A 16,087-nucleotide genomic window follows, 5' to 3' on the forward strand; every position below is an offset into this window, starting at 1 on the left:
TTTTCATTTTGAATATGAGGTGTGACTCTAATACAAGGTCCTGATCGTTGAACTTCATATATATTCCCCTAGTACACCTTGACTCATTGAGTAGTCTGTCATGAGGGAAAGTATTCAAGGATACAGAGAGTGATGTAGTAAATCATCTGGTTACACTGTTATTAAATGTAAATATGCATTTGTTGGTGTTATTTGTACCAAGCTTGGGCAATTCCCAGAACAGTAGATCAAAGCAAACAAAATATGTAACAAAAATTTTTAACTTTTGTAATTACAGCTTCATTCTTCATGAAGGAAAGTGAGACTGAAGGTAAACTCTACTAGGCTTTTAAAGAACATCATGCTTCTCTTCAGATTCTTCTTTGCAATCAATGTTTTAAACCTAGTGCTTTAAACTTCTGGGTCTCCAGTAAGCTGGGGGTGGGGGGCACTCACAACATTGGGAAACTCCCTTTTATTCTTGAAGAGACCTGGTTGCGTTGTTCATTTGTTGACTTAACACAATATTCTAGTGCTGCCTCCCCCTCCCCCTCACCCCTCCAGAAAATGCAATAGAAATATACTGCATTGCACACAAAATATTGTAAAAATGGAAAGTCCAGGATGGAATAACAATATGAAGGTGATAGATTGCTACTCATTATATAGGGTGTATCATAATTAATGGCGTAAACGCATACAGTTCAAAGTGCACGATACTAGAAGCAAAAAAGTCTCAGTAAACATAGGGTCGAAAATGCATACTTTAAGAGCTACGAGCAATTTTTCATCTTCGATACTATGAATCAAATCTCTTCTACTGCAAGCTCTTTACTTTCCACATTTTAGGAAGTAGTAGTATGGACCAAATCAAGAAGAAATGTCGAATAAACATTTGCTCTAAAATGCATACCGTAAAAGTTATGCGCAACTGTTCACTAGAAGAGTTGTGTTTCCAAGTAGCGAAGACAAGCACGTGCTCATAGCTCTTAAGGTATGCATTTTAGAGCAAATGTTTACTGCACATTTATTCTTGTTTTGGCCCATACTACTACTTCCCAAAATGTGGAAAGCAAAGAGCTTTCAGTAGAAGAGATTTTCTTCATAGTATCGAAGATGAAAAATTGCCCATTGCTCTTACGATATGCATTTTCCACCCTATGTTTAGTGAGACTTTTTTGCTTCCAATGTTGTGTACTTTCAACTGTATGCATTTATGCCACTAATTATGATACACCCTGTATAGAGGCGGCGGTGAGTTGCAGACTGGCACAAGGCAAAGACTGCTATACATTTGAACTTTCAGGCAAAGGGCTACTTCTGAAGTAGAAAACACATACACACAGGCACAACTCTCTCTCTCTCTCTCTCTCTCTCTCTCTCTCTCTCTCTCTCTCTCTCACACACACACACACACACACACACGACATTGTCCCTGGCAACTGAGGCCAGATTGGGAGCAACTGCACCTGGTGGGAGAAGCAATCTGTGGATGATGGTAGTAAGGAAGAGGCTGTGTTGGGGAGGTGGTGGGATATCTGTGGCCAAGAGACAGCTGGACCTAACAACAGCAGCTTTTCTGGACTGTGCAATATATCCTATGTCCCCGGAAGCTCCCTTGCCTTAACTTTCATTAGTCACCATCCTTTACTCACCTATCCCCTTCCCTGTTCCCACTCCAGCATTACACAGCCTTCTACTCCACCAGGGCCCCCACAGTCTACTTACTTCTCTCGTACCCCCTCGCCTCCCCTCCCCCACCCATGTGTAACCTCCAAACTAGCTGCCCTACCGGGTTCCTGTATGCTCCCACAAGTAGCACTTGAGCATTTTATCATCACCCACATCTACCCTGTTATCCCTCCCCTCCCTACCAAAGTGTCCTCCTGACTCCTTCCACGCAGATTGCTTCTCCCACCAGGTGCAGTTGCTCAGTCCAGCCTCAGAGGCCAGAGACAGTTGTCATAGATGTGAGAGTTATACATGTGTGAATCTGTGTATGTTTTCTACATTAAAAGAAGGTGCTTTGGTCGAAAGCTCAAATGTATAGTCTTCTTGTTATGCCTGTGTGTGACTCACTGTTTCCTCTTTGCAGTGAGTATTAATGTGATTTATTGTTTTTTGTTGTGGGGGTAACTCTCAAGTGATTAAGAGGTAAACAGTTGATACTGTAAGATTGCAGTGTCCATGGTAAAATTGTTTGAGGGTGTGTCAAAAGTTACTGTCTCCAGGTCATTGATGGCAATTTCAGTGAACAAAGTAAATCCTGTGTGTGTGGATAAAAGTTAAGAGAACAACAGAATTATATACATGAAGTATAAATGATGTGCACTTGCATTTTATTTTTGTATGCTGTTATACCTGTGCCTATGTTTCATTCAGTTCACACACAGTCCATTCATATGGACTGAATGAATATGAAAAAATTATCTTATTTGTTAATAAATGACTACTCACATGTAATTTTTATTTACAGCTATGTTTTTAAGTTGTACAAATTTTATTTAATGTTTCAGCAAAATTATTCAAAACCGGCCAAATTTAATAATGTACGTGACGTTCTTCTGGCAAATACTGCCGAATATAGAAACGGATTCTTGTCAAGAAACCTTTGCCACCTCACAACTGTGTGGAATCTTAAAAAATATGAATACCCATACATTTATACAAGTGTAAGTATAGAAAGTATGGACAGTAATGTTCCTGTTTCATACTGTGCGCATTACATGTAAAAATAGCTCTTATGTGAATTTTAACCTAGTTTAAAAGAGAATGATAGTTTATTGTATTTTATTGCATATTTTATTTTATTTTGTTAAGAGTTCCACTGATACCAGTAGCAGTAGATTTGCTAGGATCTGGAATAAGTCTGTTTCTCCTCCTTTTCCATATTCTTCTTCTTTTTATTCTTTTGCTAAATTTAAAATAATAAAATACTTACAAAATTACTTTAGAAATTTAAATTTGGCAGGCTCTTGTTAGGATTCACAGTAACCGATGGGAATACATGTTATGACCTTCACAGTCAAAAGTCTTTTATATATTGCATTGTTCTCCAGCTGCTACTATTTACTGTTTAAGAGATTTCACAATTTGGTCACTGAAAATAAAAATAGCATAATCCATTGATAGACCTTGTTGGTAACTAAAACAACATTGACTGAGAAGTTGTGGATGTTCAGGTAATCAACAAATCTGTTGAACACAGTTTCTCTAGGACCCTGAAAAATTTGATAACACAGAGACTGGGTAGTAATTTGATATGTCATTTCTGTCATCCTTGTTGAAATGAGGCTTCACACAAACATCTCTTCAGGATAATACCTCAGTGTAGAGATTCTTATACATGTCACAAGGGCTGCTCGTATAGTAACAGTGAATAAGTATCCTAGAAAGTCTGTCAACCCCAAAAGAACTTTTTGTTTTAATCTCTCTTGTCTTTTTTATCTCACCATTTGTGATTGGAGTTATACATCTGACTGACTTTGTTGCTGATAACTTTCTGCAGAAGGCTGGTCACTGCCCTCTCTTCAGTTATAAAAATAACTATTGCTTTTTATTATACTGTCACAGTGACTTAGTTGTACATCAGATCCACACTATACTTTCCCTCTCTCCATTTTTGTATCCTTCCAAGTGGTGTTTGCTCCATTGTTGGAGTTGCCTATTTCATTTACAACATACGTATATTTCTAATTTCAATTGCCCTTTTTATGATAGTGCAGTAAAATCTGTAGAGCTTCTTTTTTGCATGATCATTGAATATCCATAGTGATATGTGTAATACTAACTGTTCCACAGTAAGTTCTGTTCATTTTTTTACCCTGTTTTTTAATTTTGGTTAGCCTTGGGATACAACTTCAAGCAATTTCACAAACTCGTTATAGAATGGGTTAAATTTCTCAATAAAATTTCTTTCCATACACTGTGTGTCTCTCCCAAGAGTTGTCCAGTGTTTATTCTGTGCCATAACAGTATATATTTGCAGTTTGGTTTTGCAATGTATTGAGCATGTCAGCCCAAACAATTACTGTTCATCACAGGTTTCATACAATATCCTACATTTTTTTCATTACAAATAATTATTTTTCTCTTTATTCTTTGAAGACTTTTGTTTATATTCAATAGAGCAATCCCAAATTAGTCTTTTGCAATGTTCAGTTTGTCAATAATAATTGTCAGGAACAATATTACACAAAGAATAACCAGCACTCCTAGAGTGACTAAGTAGCACTGCTGCACAGCAGTAGCAGATAATGTAGTGTGGGCCAGCACACAAGATGTAGTAAATTGGATAAGGAAGACAGGATGAACAAATACTAACAGATCCTTTTGTATTTATTGTTGTTGTAAGACTGGTCAGAATAAGCTGTGTAGGTATTGTGCTTTGTTGTTAGTATTAATACATTCCATGAAAGCAGATATACACTACACTAGATTTGAAGTACTGTGTACAGATTAGGCATGTTAAATATCATGTTGAAAAATGTTTTGTTTGGAAAATAAAACAAACCATTTTCTGTTGATACAGGGTGTCATATGAAACATTATATGAGCGATATTTGTTTGGATTGGTTAGATCAACACAATGCACAAACAAAGTTGTTAATATCTACCAAAACCCTTAGACTCTTAGGAAAGACAGCCAGTATGTCAGACCCTACTGAATCTATTTGCAGGTGAAGGCTAAAGGTTTGTAAGATATAGTTATGAACTAACCAAAGAGATGTAAACACTGGTTTTACTTTATCACATAGGCTAATATTATTAACTGTAAGTAGTTGTACATCATGACAGTTCGTTCAGGATATCACTTATAGCGATACTATTGCTCTGTCAGTCATATATTGACAATAAGGTTCCCACAGTTGTCTGCCATTGTAATGGGGAAGTTAACTACTCCAGTGACATTAAACAACTGCATCAAGTGGGTTTAATTGTAATCTGCTGATATTTTCATATAAGCAACTGATATTGAAATCACACTCGATAAATAAATCATTGGTTTTGGATTATAGTATGGTAAAACATGATCACATCTCATTTCAAAAAATGTGTCTCTTATCTCTTTATAATGCAAACAGTGACCTATCATTTGTGGTAACTTGAATGTTTCACTTTGTTTGTACACTGATATATCACTAGTAAGCAGGCATACAGAATTTAAAAGCCAGTGTTTAACATTTTCTGCACGTCCAAGTTCACTATATGTATCAAACAATGGAAAATCCAGGGTGGAATGTAACAGTGCTATGAAAGAAAATTTGCTACTCACCATATAGCAGAGGTGCTGAGTCACAGCTTGGGGGGGCAACGTGTCACAAATAAAGCTTTTGGCCATTAAGGCCTTTGTCAACAATAGACCCCCAACCCACACACACACACACACACATGACTGCAGCCTCAGGCAACTGAAACCACACTGCGAGCAGCAGCACCGGTGCATGATAGGAGTGGCGACTGGGTGGGGGTAAGGAGGAGCCTGGGGTTTGGAGAGATAGTATTTGGGGGAGGCGGACAGTGAAGTGCTGCAGGTTAGACGGAGGGCAGGTGAGGGGTGGGAGGAAGTAGCGGAAAACGAGAGAAGTAAAAACACTCGGTGTGATGGTGGAATGATGGCTGTGTAGTGCTGGTATGGGAACAGGGCAAGGACTGGATGGGTTAGGACAGTGACTAATGAAGGTTGAGGCCAGGAGAGTTACGGGAACATAGGATGTATTGCAGGGAAAGTTCCCACCAGCACAATTCAGAAAAGCTGGTGTTGGTGGGAAGGATCCATATGGCACAGGCTGTGAAGCAGTCATTGAAATGAAGGATGTCATGTGAAACCAGTCATGTCATCTACAAGCTAAGCTGCAACCATTGTGCTGCATTCTATGTGGGCATGACAACTAACAAGCTGTCTGTCTCCATGAATGACCACCGACAGACTGTGGCCAAGAAACAGGTGGACCACCCTGTTGCTGAACACACTGCCAAACACGACTTCCTTCATTTCAACGACTGCTTCACAGCCTATGCCATATGAATCCTTCCCACCAGCACCAGCTTTTCTGGATTGCGCAGGTGGGAACTTTGTCTGCAATACCTGCAGTACATCCCACATTCCCATAATCCTCCTGGCCTCAACCTTCATTAGTCTTTGTCCTCACCCATCTAGCCCCTTCCCTGTTCCAATTCCAGCACTACACAGCTGTCATTCCACCATCACACCCAGTCTTTTCATGTCTCTCCTTTTCCGCTACTTGTCCCCCTCCCCCCTCCCCACCTCTCCCCTGCCCCCCCCCCCCATCTAACCTGCAGCACTTAACTGTCCTCCACCCCCACCATACTATCCCTCCCCGCCACAGCCTCCTCCTTACTCCACCCAGCCGCCACTCCCCTCATGCACTGGTGTTGCAGCTTGCAGTGTGGTTTCAGTTGCCCGAGACTGCAGTCGTGTGTGTGGTTTGCACGCACTTTTACTCGGGACCTTTGCCTTTCGCGGGCAAGTGCTCTACCATCTGAGCTACCGAAGCACGACTCACGCCCGGTACTCACAGCTTTACTTCTGCCAGTATCTCGTCTCCTACCTTCCAAACTTTTAACTATAAAAGTGTTTGTGATGGGTGTTGCCAGTGTATTTATTTTTTATTTTAGAAATAGACTGTCAGCAGTTGTATTTTTTTAAGCTGATTCTTGTTGCTGCAAGTCAGCTAGTCTTACTTCACGATCATTTCTATCTAATTGTAAGACTTAAACTTCTTTGTGTGTTGATGTCGAAGTGCTATTAAAACGTTCTTCATCTGTGATTTTGAATCAAAGTTTTTCATTCTTGAAAGCAGCTGCTAGAAGAGATGCATGTTCTTTTGCATACTGTGTGTGGGTTTCCCATCAAGTCACCTTTCCTATAATAAGAGTTGTTAGTGGATTTTCTATATTTTGATCATTTATTTCAAAATATCGTTTCGGTGTTCGTTCAACAATTGAAAAGATGAACTGCAGAATGGGTGTCCTCAGTGAAGCAACTTTGGAAAATAACATTTAGTATTTTGGCCTTTCCTATGTCATTCTCATTTTGGTGCTAGTATGGCCATTGAGTGATTATATGGATGATGATTAATTTGTTTGATGATTTGGTAGGAGACCAAAACTTTTTTTCTGTTAGGTTGGTAGATAGAATTTTACTTTCAATATTGTATGCTTCACACACTGCTTCCTGTATGCTCTGTTTGGATTCATTCCAGTTTTGTTTGTGTACAACTGTTTGGAATTGTGTAAATTTGTGTTGTGGCCCTCTTTGTCTTTGGAGCAGCTTTCCAATGTGGCTATTGAATTAAGCCTTGGGGTGCTGAGCAAGTGTTATGGAATTTTCTAATAATACCAGTGCTTCAGAACTTGCTGTGAGGCATGTCATTAATTCCTGTCAACCCTTATATTATTCAGCCCTGTTGATGTTTAACATGCTTTTTACTAACCCCACTGTCCTGTCACATTTGCCTTAGTCTTAGATTTACCAGATTTACTTATTTATTTTTCCTTCCCATTTTCTGTATATTCTACATCATCACATTTAGTTGTTCCTATCCTAAACTGCTTGTTCTCCACATTACACATCTTTTGCTTTAGACTGTTATTGTTTTCATCTCTGGTTATTTTTCCAGTTTATTCTGTGCTTATCCTCTTAAAAGTTCTCTACTTTATTGTGACATACATTAATTTCCTGACCTCCTCCTGTTCTTGCAAATGAAAGAATCAGTAGTTCTGAAAGCTAGCTTTTCTACTGTCTTATCTTGTCTCTGCTAGATACTGTCTTATAAATGACAGTTTGTTGTGTTTGAGTGTATGTATTTGTCTTTTCAGTCTGGATCTGCATCATAACAACCTGCCTTGTAATATGTAGTGCTCAGAGAACATAATATAAATATTTTATTTGAACACCATTAACTGATGTTTTTCCTAACATGAGGCAGAAGAATTAACAAGTGGTAATACTGCATATTGGAAAGTTTCAGCCATTTTTTACTAATGTGTTGTTTTCACGTTTCCATACTGAAAACACATTATTTGTCAATACTAAAAGTGGCAGCTCTTCAGACTTTTGAGTTCTTCATAAGAAATGCTAGATTAATGTGAATATTAGATCTGTGAGAGAAAGAGAGGGGTGTGTTTGTGTCATGGTGGAACAAGTTAATGGAATTTGGTACTGGGTTGGACAGTGTGTTACATTTATCATTCATCAGATGCATATCTCTCTGGTGTAATGATGACATTAACATTTCAAATAATGGAAAGTCCAGGATGGAATGTAACAATATTATGGAAAGGAAAGTTGCTACTCAGCATGTAAGACCCAAAGAAATGGCTCCCACAGATGAAAAAACTGAAAATCCTAGTGACAAATTGCCGCAGCATTCGCAACAGAGTCCTAGAGTTTGAAACAGTCCTAAAAAGCAGTGGATCTCATATAATACTAGGTACATAAAGCTGGCTAAAATCCAAAATTAAGAGCAGTGTGATTTTTGGGTAAATCTAAGAGTGTATAAAAAGGATAGGCTAATGAGAAATGGAGATGCTGTATTTCTTGCACTATGCAAGATACTCAAATCCACCAAGATAGAAATTGAAGCTGCATGTGAGATTGTTTGGACAAGATTCAGTATCAAGTGTGGGCGTAAATTATAACTGGATCTTTCTCTGTAATCACCAGACTCACCCCAGATGTAACACAAAACATCAGGGAAAAACTCAGCTCACTCGCGAGGAAAACTTTGTTCACTCATACGAATGTTCCCCAATTGTGCTGGGGCCCATATTGTAACTGGTACCAGTGAACATGAAACAGTTTTAGCAACAGGCTAAAGTATAAAAGGCAGCAAAAACAAGTAGGAAGATTTACATATTCAGTAAGTTAGATAAAGGGCTTTCCATATTTCAGAGAGAAACTCAGAACATTTACTTTCTGGACAGAACCATGTAGAAATGCTGAATTCTGTTTTGAAACATTCCTTTACTGAGAAGATACGGAAGCACCATCCTAGTTTACTTCTCGCACTGCCACAAAGATAATGATATGTACTAGAAAATAGGCTTATTAACCCAAAAGCTAGGTTGTGCAGTAATAATAAAGTTTGTGCAACAAGGCTAAAAACATGTTTTGATTAGTTAATATGTTAATTATATAGTTATGAATGTAAGTGGAACTGAGAAGTGGCTAAAATCATTAAAATTAAACAAGGCTCATGAGCCCAATGGAATCTGTGTCAGGTTATGTGCTGAATTTACAGCTGAGTTATCTCCCGTTTTAACCATAACACACCATCGACTGCTTGAACAAAAAATTTTTCCCAGTGGAATCCTAAAACATATGTGAGCTCAAACTTAATGAGGTATCTTGAAGTAAGTGACCTCCCTCCACAACAGCCAATATGGATTCTGATGACATTGGTCATGTGAATCCCAACTTGCGGTTTCCACATGTGACACCCTGAAAGCCATGGATCAAAGCAATCGACTTCTGAAAAGCTCATGGTTCAGCACCACACAAACGGATATTAAAAAAGTACAGTTATATGGTGTCTGAAACAAAATTTATGACTTGATTGGGGATTTCAAGATAGGGAGCATGTAGTGTGTTATCTTGCATGGAGATTCATCAACGGATGTAAAAATAACTTCAGGTGTGATGCAGGGAAATGTGTTGGAATCCTCATTGTTCAGATTATGTACTAGCGAACTCGGCAATGCTTCGTAATTGCTAAATAAATGTGAAAATTGGATAAAATCCTAAAATCATCCTCTCTCTTTTTCCTTCTCCTCTTCCCCTCTTTCTGTCCCTCTCCTCCTCCCCCATCTGCCACCTCTATCCTTCTCCTCATTTCCCCTTTCTCTAAACTTGAGTCTTGTTTATTGTTTGTGTGAATGAAACACTGATTGAGAATTGAAGCCCTTAACATAAATGGGTAAGTAAGTTGGGATCATTGATATAAGAGAGAATTCTCCGGCTGTCAGATCTGTAAGGGTAATAAGTTCAGTGACATTGCACATAATTTTAATCTGTCAGTGGATAGGAATACAAAGTTTCAGACAATTCAGATTGCATAGTAGTGTTCTAATTACAAGCCAATAAGCCATAAATACAATTTTCCTGTTTTCCGTAAAACCAACACCGAGGAAGGAAACAAAACAGCACATTTTTGTGTATGCAATGTTTGACTACAATTATATGCAAGAAGAAAGAATTTGTATGAGAGAAACAATTTGTCTATTGGCGCTGTGTTGTTTATAGCCCCCTAGATCTAACAGAAGCGGAAATATGGGCAATTTTTTTAGTCCCTGTCGTATAGACTGCTGTGCATGACAGGCATGTTGTGTGGGAATAGTATTGGCATGCCAAATTGGCCTGCATTAGAGGGCAGCTTATGTGTCAGTTTTCTGTTGTAGTAGTATTGGGTTGCTTTATTGATGTGCATGATGTGGCAGCATGTAAGTCGGGGACAAACAAATGATTTTCAAGCCCCTGACCTGTAGCCACCCCTGCATCACATTGTCTGAGTTATATTGATCTGCATTACTGAAGTGTGTTGCAAGGGGCTCTACATGTTGATGAGTGTGGCTGGAGACAGATTGATACATGTGATAAAAGGGGGAGGGGGCAGGGGAGTTGGACAGAGTGAGGAAGAGAAGGAAATGGACAGAGAGGGGAGATGAGGGGGAGATGCATGAGGCATGTGAGGAGATGCATGAGGAAGGGGGAAACTATAGAGGTGTAGTGGGCAGGTGGAAAAGAGAAAGGAAGAGTGGGAGGTGGAGATGGAAAGAGAGAGGGGAGAAGGATATTGTCAGAGGGAGGAGGGAGGCAGATGTGGTCAGAAGTGGGGGTTAAGGAAATCTGCAAAGAGAGGAATTGTTGGGGGGGGAGGGGGGAGGGTTCATGAGAGACAAAGGGAATGCACTTTAAAACTTCCTTGGTCCCATAAGAACAGAGAAATGAGAAAACAACTTTTTTAGCTCCTGCCACATAGGCTGCCCTTCACAACAGAGTGTTATTGGAGATAGTGTTGATTCGCCATATCAACCTGCTTTGCGGGCAGCCTACACATCATGGACCAATAGGGATTTTCCACCCCCCACCCCACCCAACTTGTAGGCTGCCCTGCTCCAGAACCATGTTGCATTATACTACCATTGACGTGCTTTGCATCATAGGGTAAAAACGATTTCCAAGACTCTGAAAAGGCTGCCAGGCACAACAGATTTGCTGTAGGAGTAGTTTCGGCCCACTTCATAGACTTGTTTTGTAGGGCTCTCACATGCAGTTGGACATGCTTGGGCGAAGATTGAGGTGGACAGAGAGAGGGGAGAATATCATGGCTAGGGAGAGAGGGGAAAGGTGATTGACTGAGAGACGAGGGAAGGGGGAGTGACAGAGAGAGGGGAGGAGGATATTGATATAGGAAAGTGGCAGGGTAGTACAGTCAGGGAGAGGGATGGAGTAGATGTAGAAAGAGAGCGAGAGGAGGAAATGAAGAGACAGAGGATGTGGAGAGGAGGAGTTGTTACGAAGAAGTTGATATAGAGGTAAGGGGTGGATGAGGTGGACACAGAGATGAGGGAGGAGGAGTGTGCCAATATATGTGACGAACACGTGTGCGGGTGAAGCTGTTGGGTAAAGGGTAGTATACCATATAAATTTAAGAAATATGCAGCCTATGCCTATCCAAATGATTATTTGAGTATTGTGTAAAAATTTTAAGTAAATTGGTCAAGAATTTTTCAGTATTTTTGGAAGCACCATTAAAGATGATTTGTTTTTGTATGGTAGTATAGAGAATAACTTGGTTGGCAGTATTAATAATATAACTTCTAAAATTTTCTGGGCGTATTTCTTCTTCTGATAATTCTTGAGCCTTTAGTTGGATCCCGTTGACATTCTGCCGTGATATTTCCACTGCTCAGAGATGTCTGGCCATCGTCAGGTGAGTAGACAACTACTGAACAGCTCTGTTGCATTCGTGGTATTTATGCCAAATTTTGTGCATGCGAAATGTGCTGGTGCCTTTTGGCACATGTGTTGGGTTATGATGTGTGGGGCAGCTGAGTTGTGTGTGCTGCCCATGTTCGTGGAAGTGAGAGGTGATTTAAACATTGAGTATCAAATGACCGTATCATTTCTGCTGTGATGGGATGATTTCAATTAATTAATATCAGATGAAGAAAACCTCCATGTAGAATGAGAACACTTGGAGAAAGTTTGTAAAGAGAATGATTACATTTCATGTCAAATAAGGAAGGCCATGCACAGCTATAATAACAAGAAACAACACACCTAGGACACAAGTGGTGACTCTAAATGACGACTATAGATTCCTTCTACCTGCCAGGAATGTGTCATCCAAAATAGGCAGATTGCCAAGGAAAATTAAAATCAAGATCATCTTCTGTCCACCATTGAAGAGCTTGGCGCTGGTTGGATCTGTTAAAAATGACTAACAACTGAAGAAAGTGGGTGTTTACAAAATTTCCTGTGACTGTTGCGGTGCATGTGTAGGCCAGATGACACAAAAAGGTCCAGGAGCATTGTACAGAACACATCAACTGTTAAAATCAGCATTAGCAGCCCAGGAATTTTAGCTCTAGTTTCCAGTTTTTGGGATTCTGTAATCAAAGAATTGGTGGAAATACATCTTGCCCATAATCTTATATATCGTGACCACAGTTTTCAGCTGGATAAAAATTGGAATCCTATAATTGAAATTATCCAGTCACAGCAGAATCGACGGTTTCATTCAATACTCAGTGACTAGGTCATCTCTCATTTCTACCAGCGAGGGCAGCACACACAACTCGGCTACTCCGCGCATACCATCACCCAATGCTTGCGTCGAAAGATGCCAGCATATTTCGTATACATGAGATTAAGCATAAATACTGTGGGTATGCCTGGGCTCTTGAGTAGTTGTCTACTCACCTGAAGGTGGCCATACATCTCTGGGCAGAAATATCATGGCAGAACATCAATGGGATCCGGTTGCACACCCAAAAATTATTAGAAGACTATTAATAATATCCTTTGACATTTTGTAGATGTTGCAGTTATCTGTAATCTAGTCCTATCTGAATACAAATGGTACAAATGTCATGTCAAAACTTAATAATATTTCAAAGTTTTGGATGGCAACTTGTTTTAATTGTTGTTGAGAAATGTTGCATCGTGGGCTTCACAAAACACAGGAAAAGAGATGATTGTATAGACTCAGTTGTAGGTAAGTCAGGTGACAGACTTTGGTTCATTAGCTTTGTACTGGGAAAGTTTATTGAGGGCATTTTCTTAATATTGCATTGTTGGTCTTTCTGTAAGAAGCAAGGGTTTGTCTCCCACCTGTCCAATGACATATTTAGCCAATTTTCATTTGAATATCAAGTTGCCCCACTACTTGTACATCCATTTGTACATTCAGTGAGCCCAAGATATATTTTTTAAAAATGTTAAAATGATAACAGTATCACCATTTACAATCTGCAGTTTTTTTTGAAGGCATTCGATTGTAACAATTACAACATTCTCTGAGTTAGGATAGGCATCTTAGATTGCACTGTTTTTCAGCTATATTATCTTGTGTTCTGTATTAACACTTCACAAAAGAACAAGAGCACTAAATCATTTACTGTCAGTGCCTTTCAGCAGTGAGAGAATAACCAGTTAATCAAAACCCAGTAATTGTTCTAAGTTAAGAGTTAATTTTGGAATTATTTGTGGCAGAATCTAAACTCAAGTTAAACACTTGGTTAAGGAAATATCAACAATATAAGGAAAAGGTAGACTGATACGTACCGAAAGTAATTGGTGTGATAAATCTGATAATTTTTACTTACTGGAATCATGAGTAATTTTGTAGAAAATGGTCTATGGCAAGTTACAAGGTATAATGAGTCTTAAAAAATTATAATAAAGGCAACTCCCTTAGAATGTATGTAACAACACCCCACCTCTGAGAGAGAGAGAGAGAGAGAGAGAGAGAGAGAGAGAGAGAGAGAGAGAGAACAGTTACCAGTTTAATTCTAACACTTTATTATGCTAGTTAGCATTGTTTGTGATTTTTAGAACATATAATTATTACCACATTTTGACTTGTTGAACAGCATTGTTGTGAAACAATGTGGTTAAGAAGGTAAGGGGCATGCATACTGGTAACTGTGATATTTCAGGAAATAAGTTCCTACAAATCAAGAAGATGGAGGATGGCAAAATATGCTGGAACAGCCCCATAGGTAATGCTGGGTGACACTCCATGGACATTTTTTATACTATGTCATAGCAGTGCACAAAATAAGAAAAAGTAGTTTGGGGCAATGTATGACATTACAGAAGGGCTTTAAGCAGTCAATAGACTTTGGATGCTGCTTAAACGTTAACAAGTATTTGGAACTTCATGAAAAACAATAAAGGTACAGGGTTTTGCAAAATTGGTGCTAAATCTGTTCCTAACCATGTAAAATACTGTTTTTTTTAGGTTTATAATGCTTTGTGAATAACTTATCAAGTGTTGTTTTTTCAGCCAAATTTCCTATGCAGTAGTCCTGATAGAATTCAGAAAAAGATTGAGTCATCTGATCACTTCAGGGCTCTTTATTTTAATGGCATTATTTGAACATTATATAAAGTACACTGCAACAAATTGTCCAGTTTCTGGCTATTGTTCTGTTTGCAAATACTGAGAACGAACTTAAAGAATGACACACAACGGAAGTTGCTGTGATGGATAGCTATGTGTTACATTTTGTGGTTTTCATGAAAGTATCACAAAGATTACCTCCACACAAGCTAATGTGTTTAATTGTGATAAGGTTATTCTTTGTTATTATGACAAACAAAAACAAAAGTATACTGATTCTTTCTAAACATTTCTAACAAAAAAGAAGTGATTTGTAAGATCAAAATGAAACAAAATATTTAAATGCATAATACTTAGTTACTGTATTACATGTGACACCTCTACAAGATGTTCAGTGGCTGTATCACAGGAAAATCATGATAACTGATAAGAGCAGTAATCCTTTCATGATGATACCTCATGTGCTGGCAAGACCACTTGATGATACTTAGGTCTTTTCAAACAGCTGTGATACTTAAGTCCTCTCAAACAGCTGTGGATGCTTTATGGTTATGTATTACAAGCTGCTAAGACTGTTGAACAGAGTTGTGTAAACAACTGCACCTCTTGCATGTTACCAAAGCTATATGTCTAGTGGATCAAGATCAAGAGCTGAGGCAGACCAGTGCACAAGATTTGTTCAAAATCTACTTTCTTCTATACCATATTGGATACTGAACAGCTGCGGACAGTGTTTTCCAGCAGTACTTGTAGTGTGTCTGTCAAGGTGGTAAAGTACTCTTGATTCTATCAGTCATTGGAAAGCGTGTATAGGCCAATGAAGTGGCCATGAATAATGTTGCATCACACAGTGATTCTAAATCACTGTTGACAATTGGCAACTAATGTATTACGGGGGTTAATATCTGCCTAGATGTGAGAATTATGGAAGTTCATTATGATATCTCATTCAAATGTGGCAGTATTGGTTAACAGAACTGAAAATACAAACACTGTTGTGGTAATGGTCACATGAAAGAACCATCATCAGAATTCTGAGAGTGGGTGGAGAATTCAGACCTTTAACGCTTTGCAGGTGCTATTAGTACAAGGCATAATCATGTAGAAAACATAACAAAGATGCATTTAGCAACTTACTTTTCATGTTCTTATACTGGGATCACTATGCAAACGCTGTAGAAATATCTCTCTATGGTAGTTGCTCACACACAAAAGCGTACATGATCAATTACTGGTATTGTTGCACCATTCACCAATTGCTGCCCTTTTGAGAGAGTGTCATCCCCTGTATATACAGTACTTGTTATTCTTTCATTGTGTTGTGTATTGAAAGATAGTTATTCCACAATACAGTTGTCCCCACAACAAAAGTATCACCATAGTACAGTGCTGTAATACCACATAGTACAACATTTTGTAAATCCTTGTATGTAACTGCCAATACCTTCTTCTTTTCTTGTTTATATTTCCACTTCTGTGATGTGTGAAAGCTTTATTGTGAGAGGTTGTGTCTG

At 38.8% G+C, this 16,087-nt stretch overlaps 1 protein-coding gene across 4 annotated transcripts in view; it reads left to right on the forward strand.

Moving 5' to 3' along the window:
- The window catches only part of LOC124606685 (glycerol-3-phosphate acyltransferase 1, mitochondrial), a 420,439-nt gene that overhangs the window by 283,479 nt on the left and 120,873 nt on the right, over positions 1-16,087 (forward strand). For all 4 annotated transcript variants that reach the window (XM_047138701.1, XM_047138700.1, XM_047138702.1 and 1 more), the window contains one exon: positions 2,496-2,651. In XM_047138701.1, coding sequence (XP_046994657.1) covers positions 2,496-2,651 — 156 coding nt within the window. The remainder of the gene's footprint in view (positions 1-2,495; positions 2,652-16,087) is intronic.

This window comes from Schistocerca americana, chromosome 3, assembly GCF_021461395.2.
Source record: "Schistocerca americana isolate TAMUIC-IGC-003095 chromosome 3, iqSchAmer2.1, whole genome shotgun sequence".
In the NCBI taxonomy this organism is placed as follows: Eukaryota; Metazoa; Arthropoda; class Insecta; order Orthoptera; family Acrididae; genus Schistocerca; species Schistocerca americana.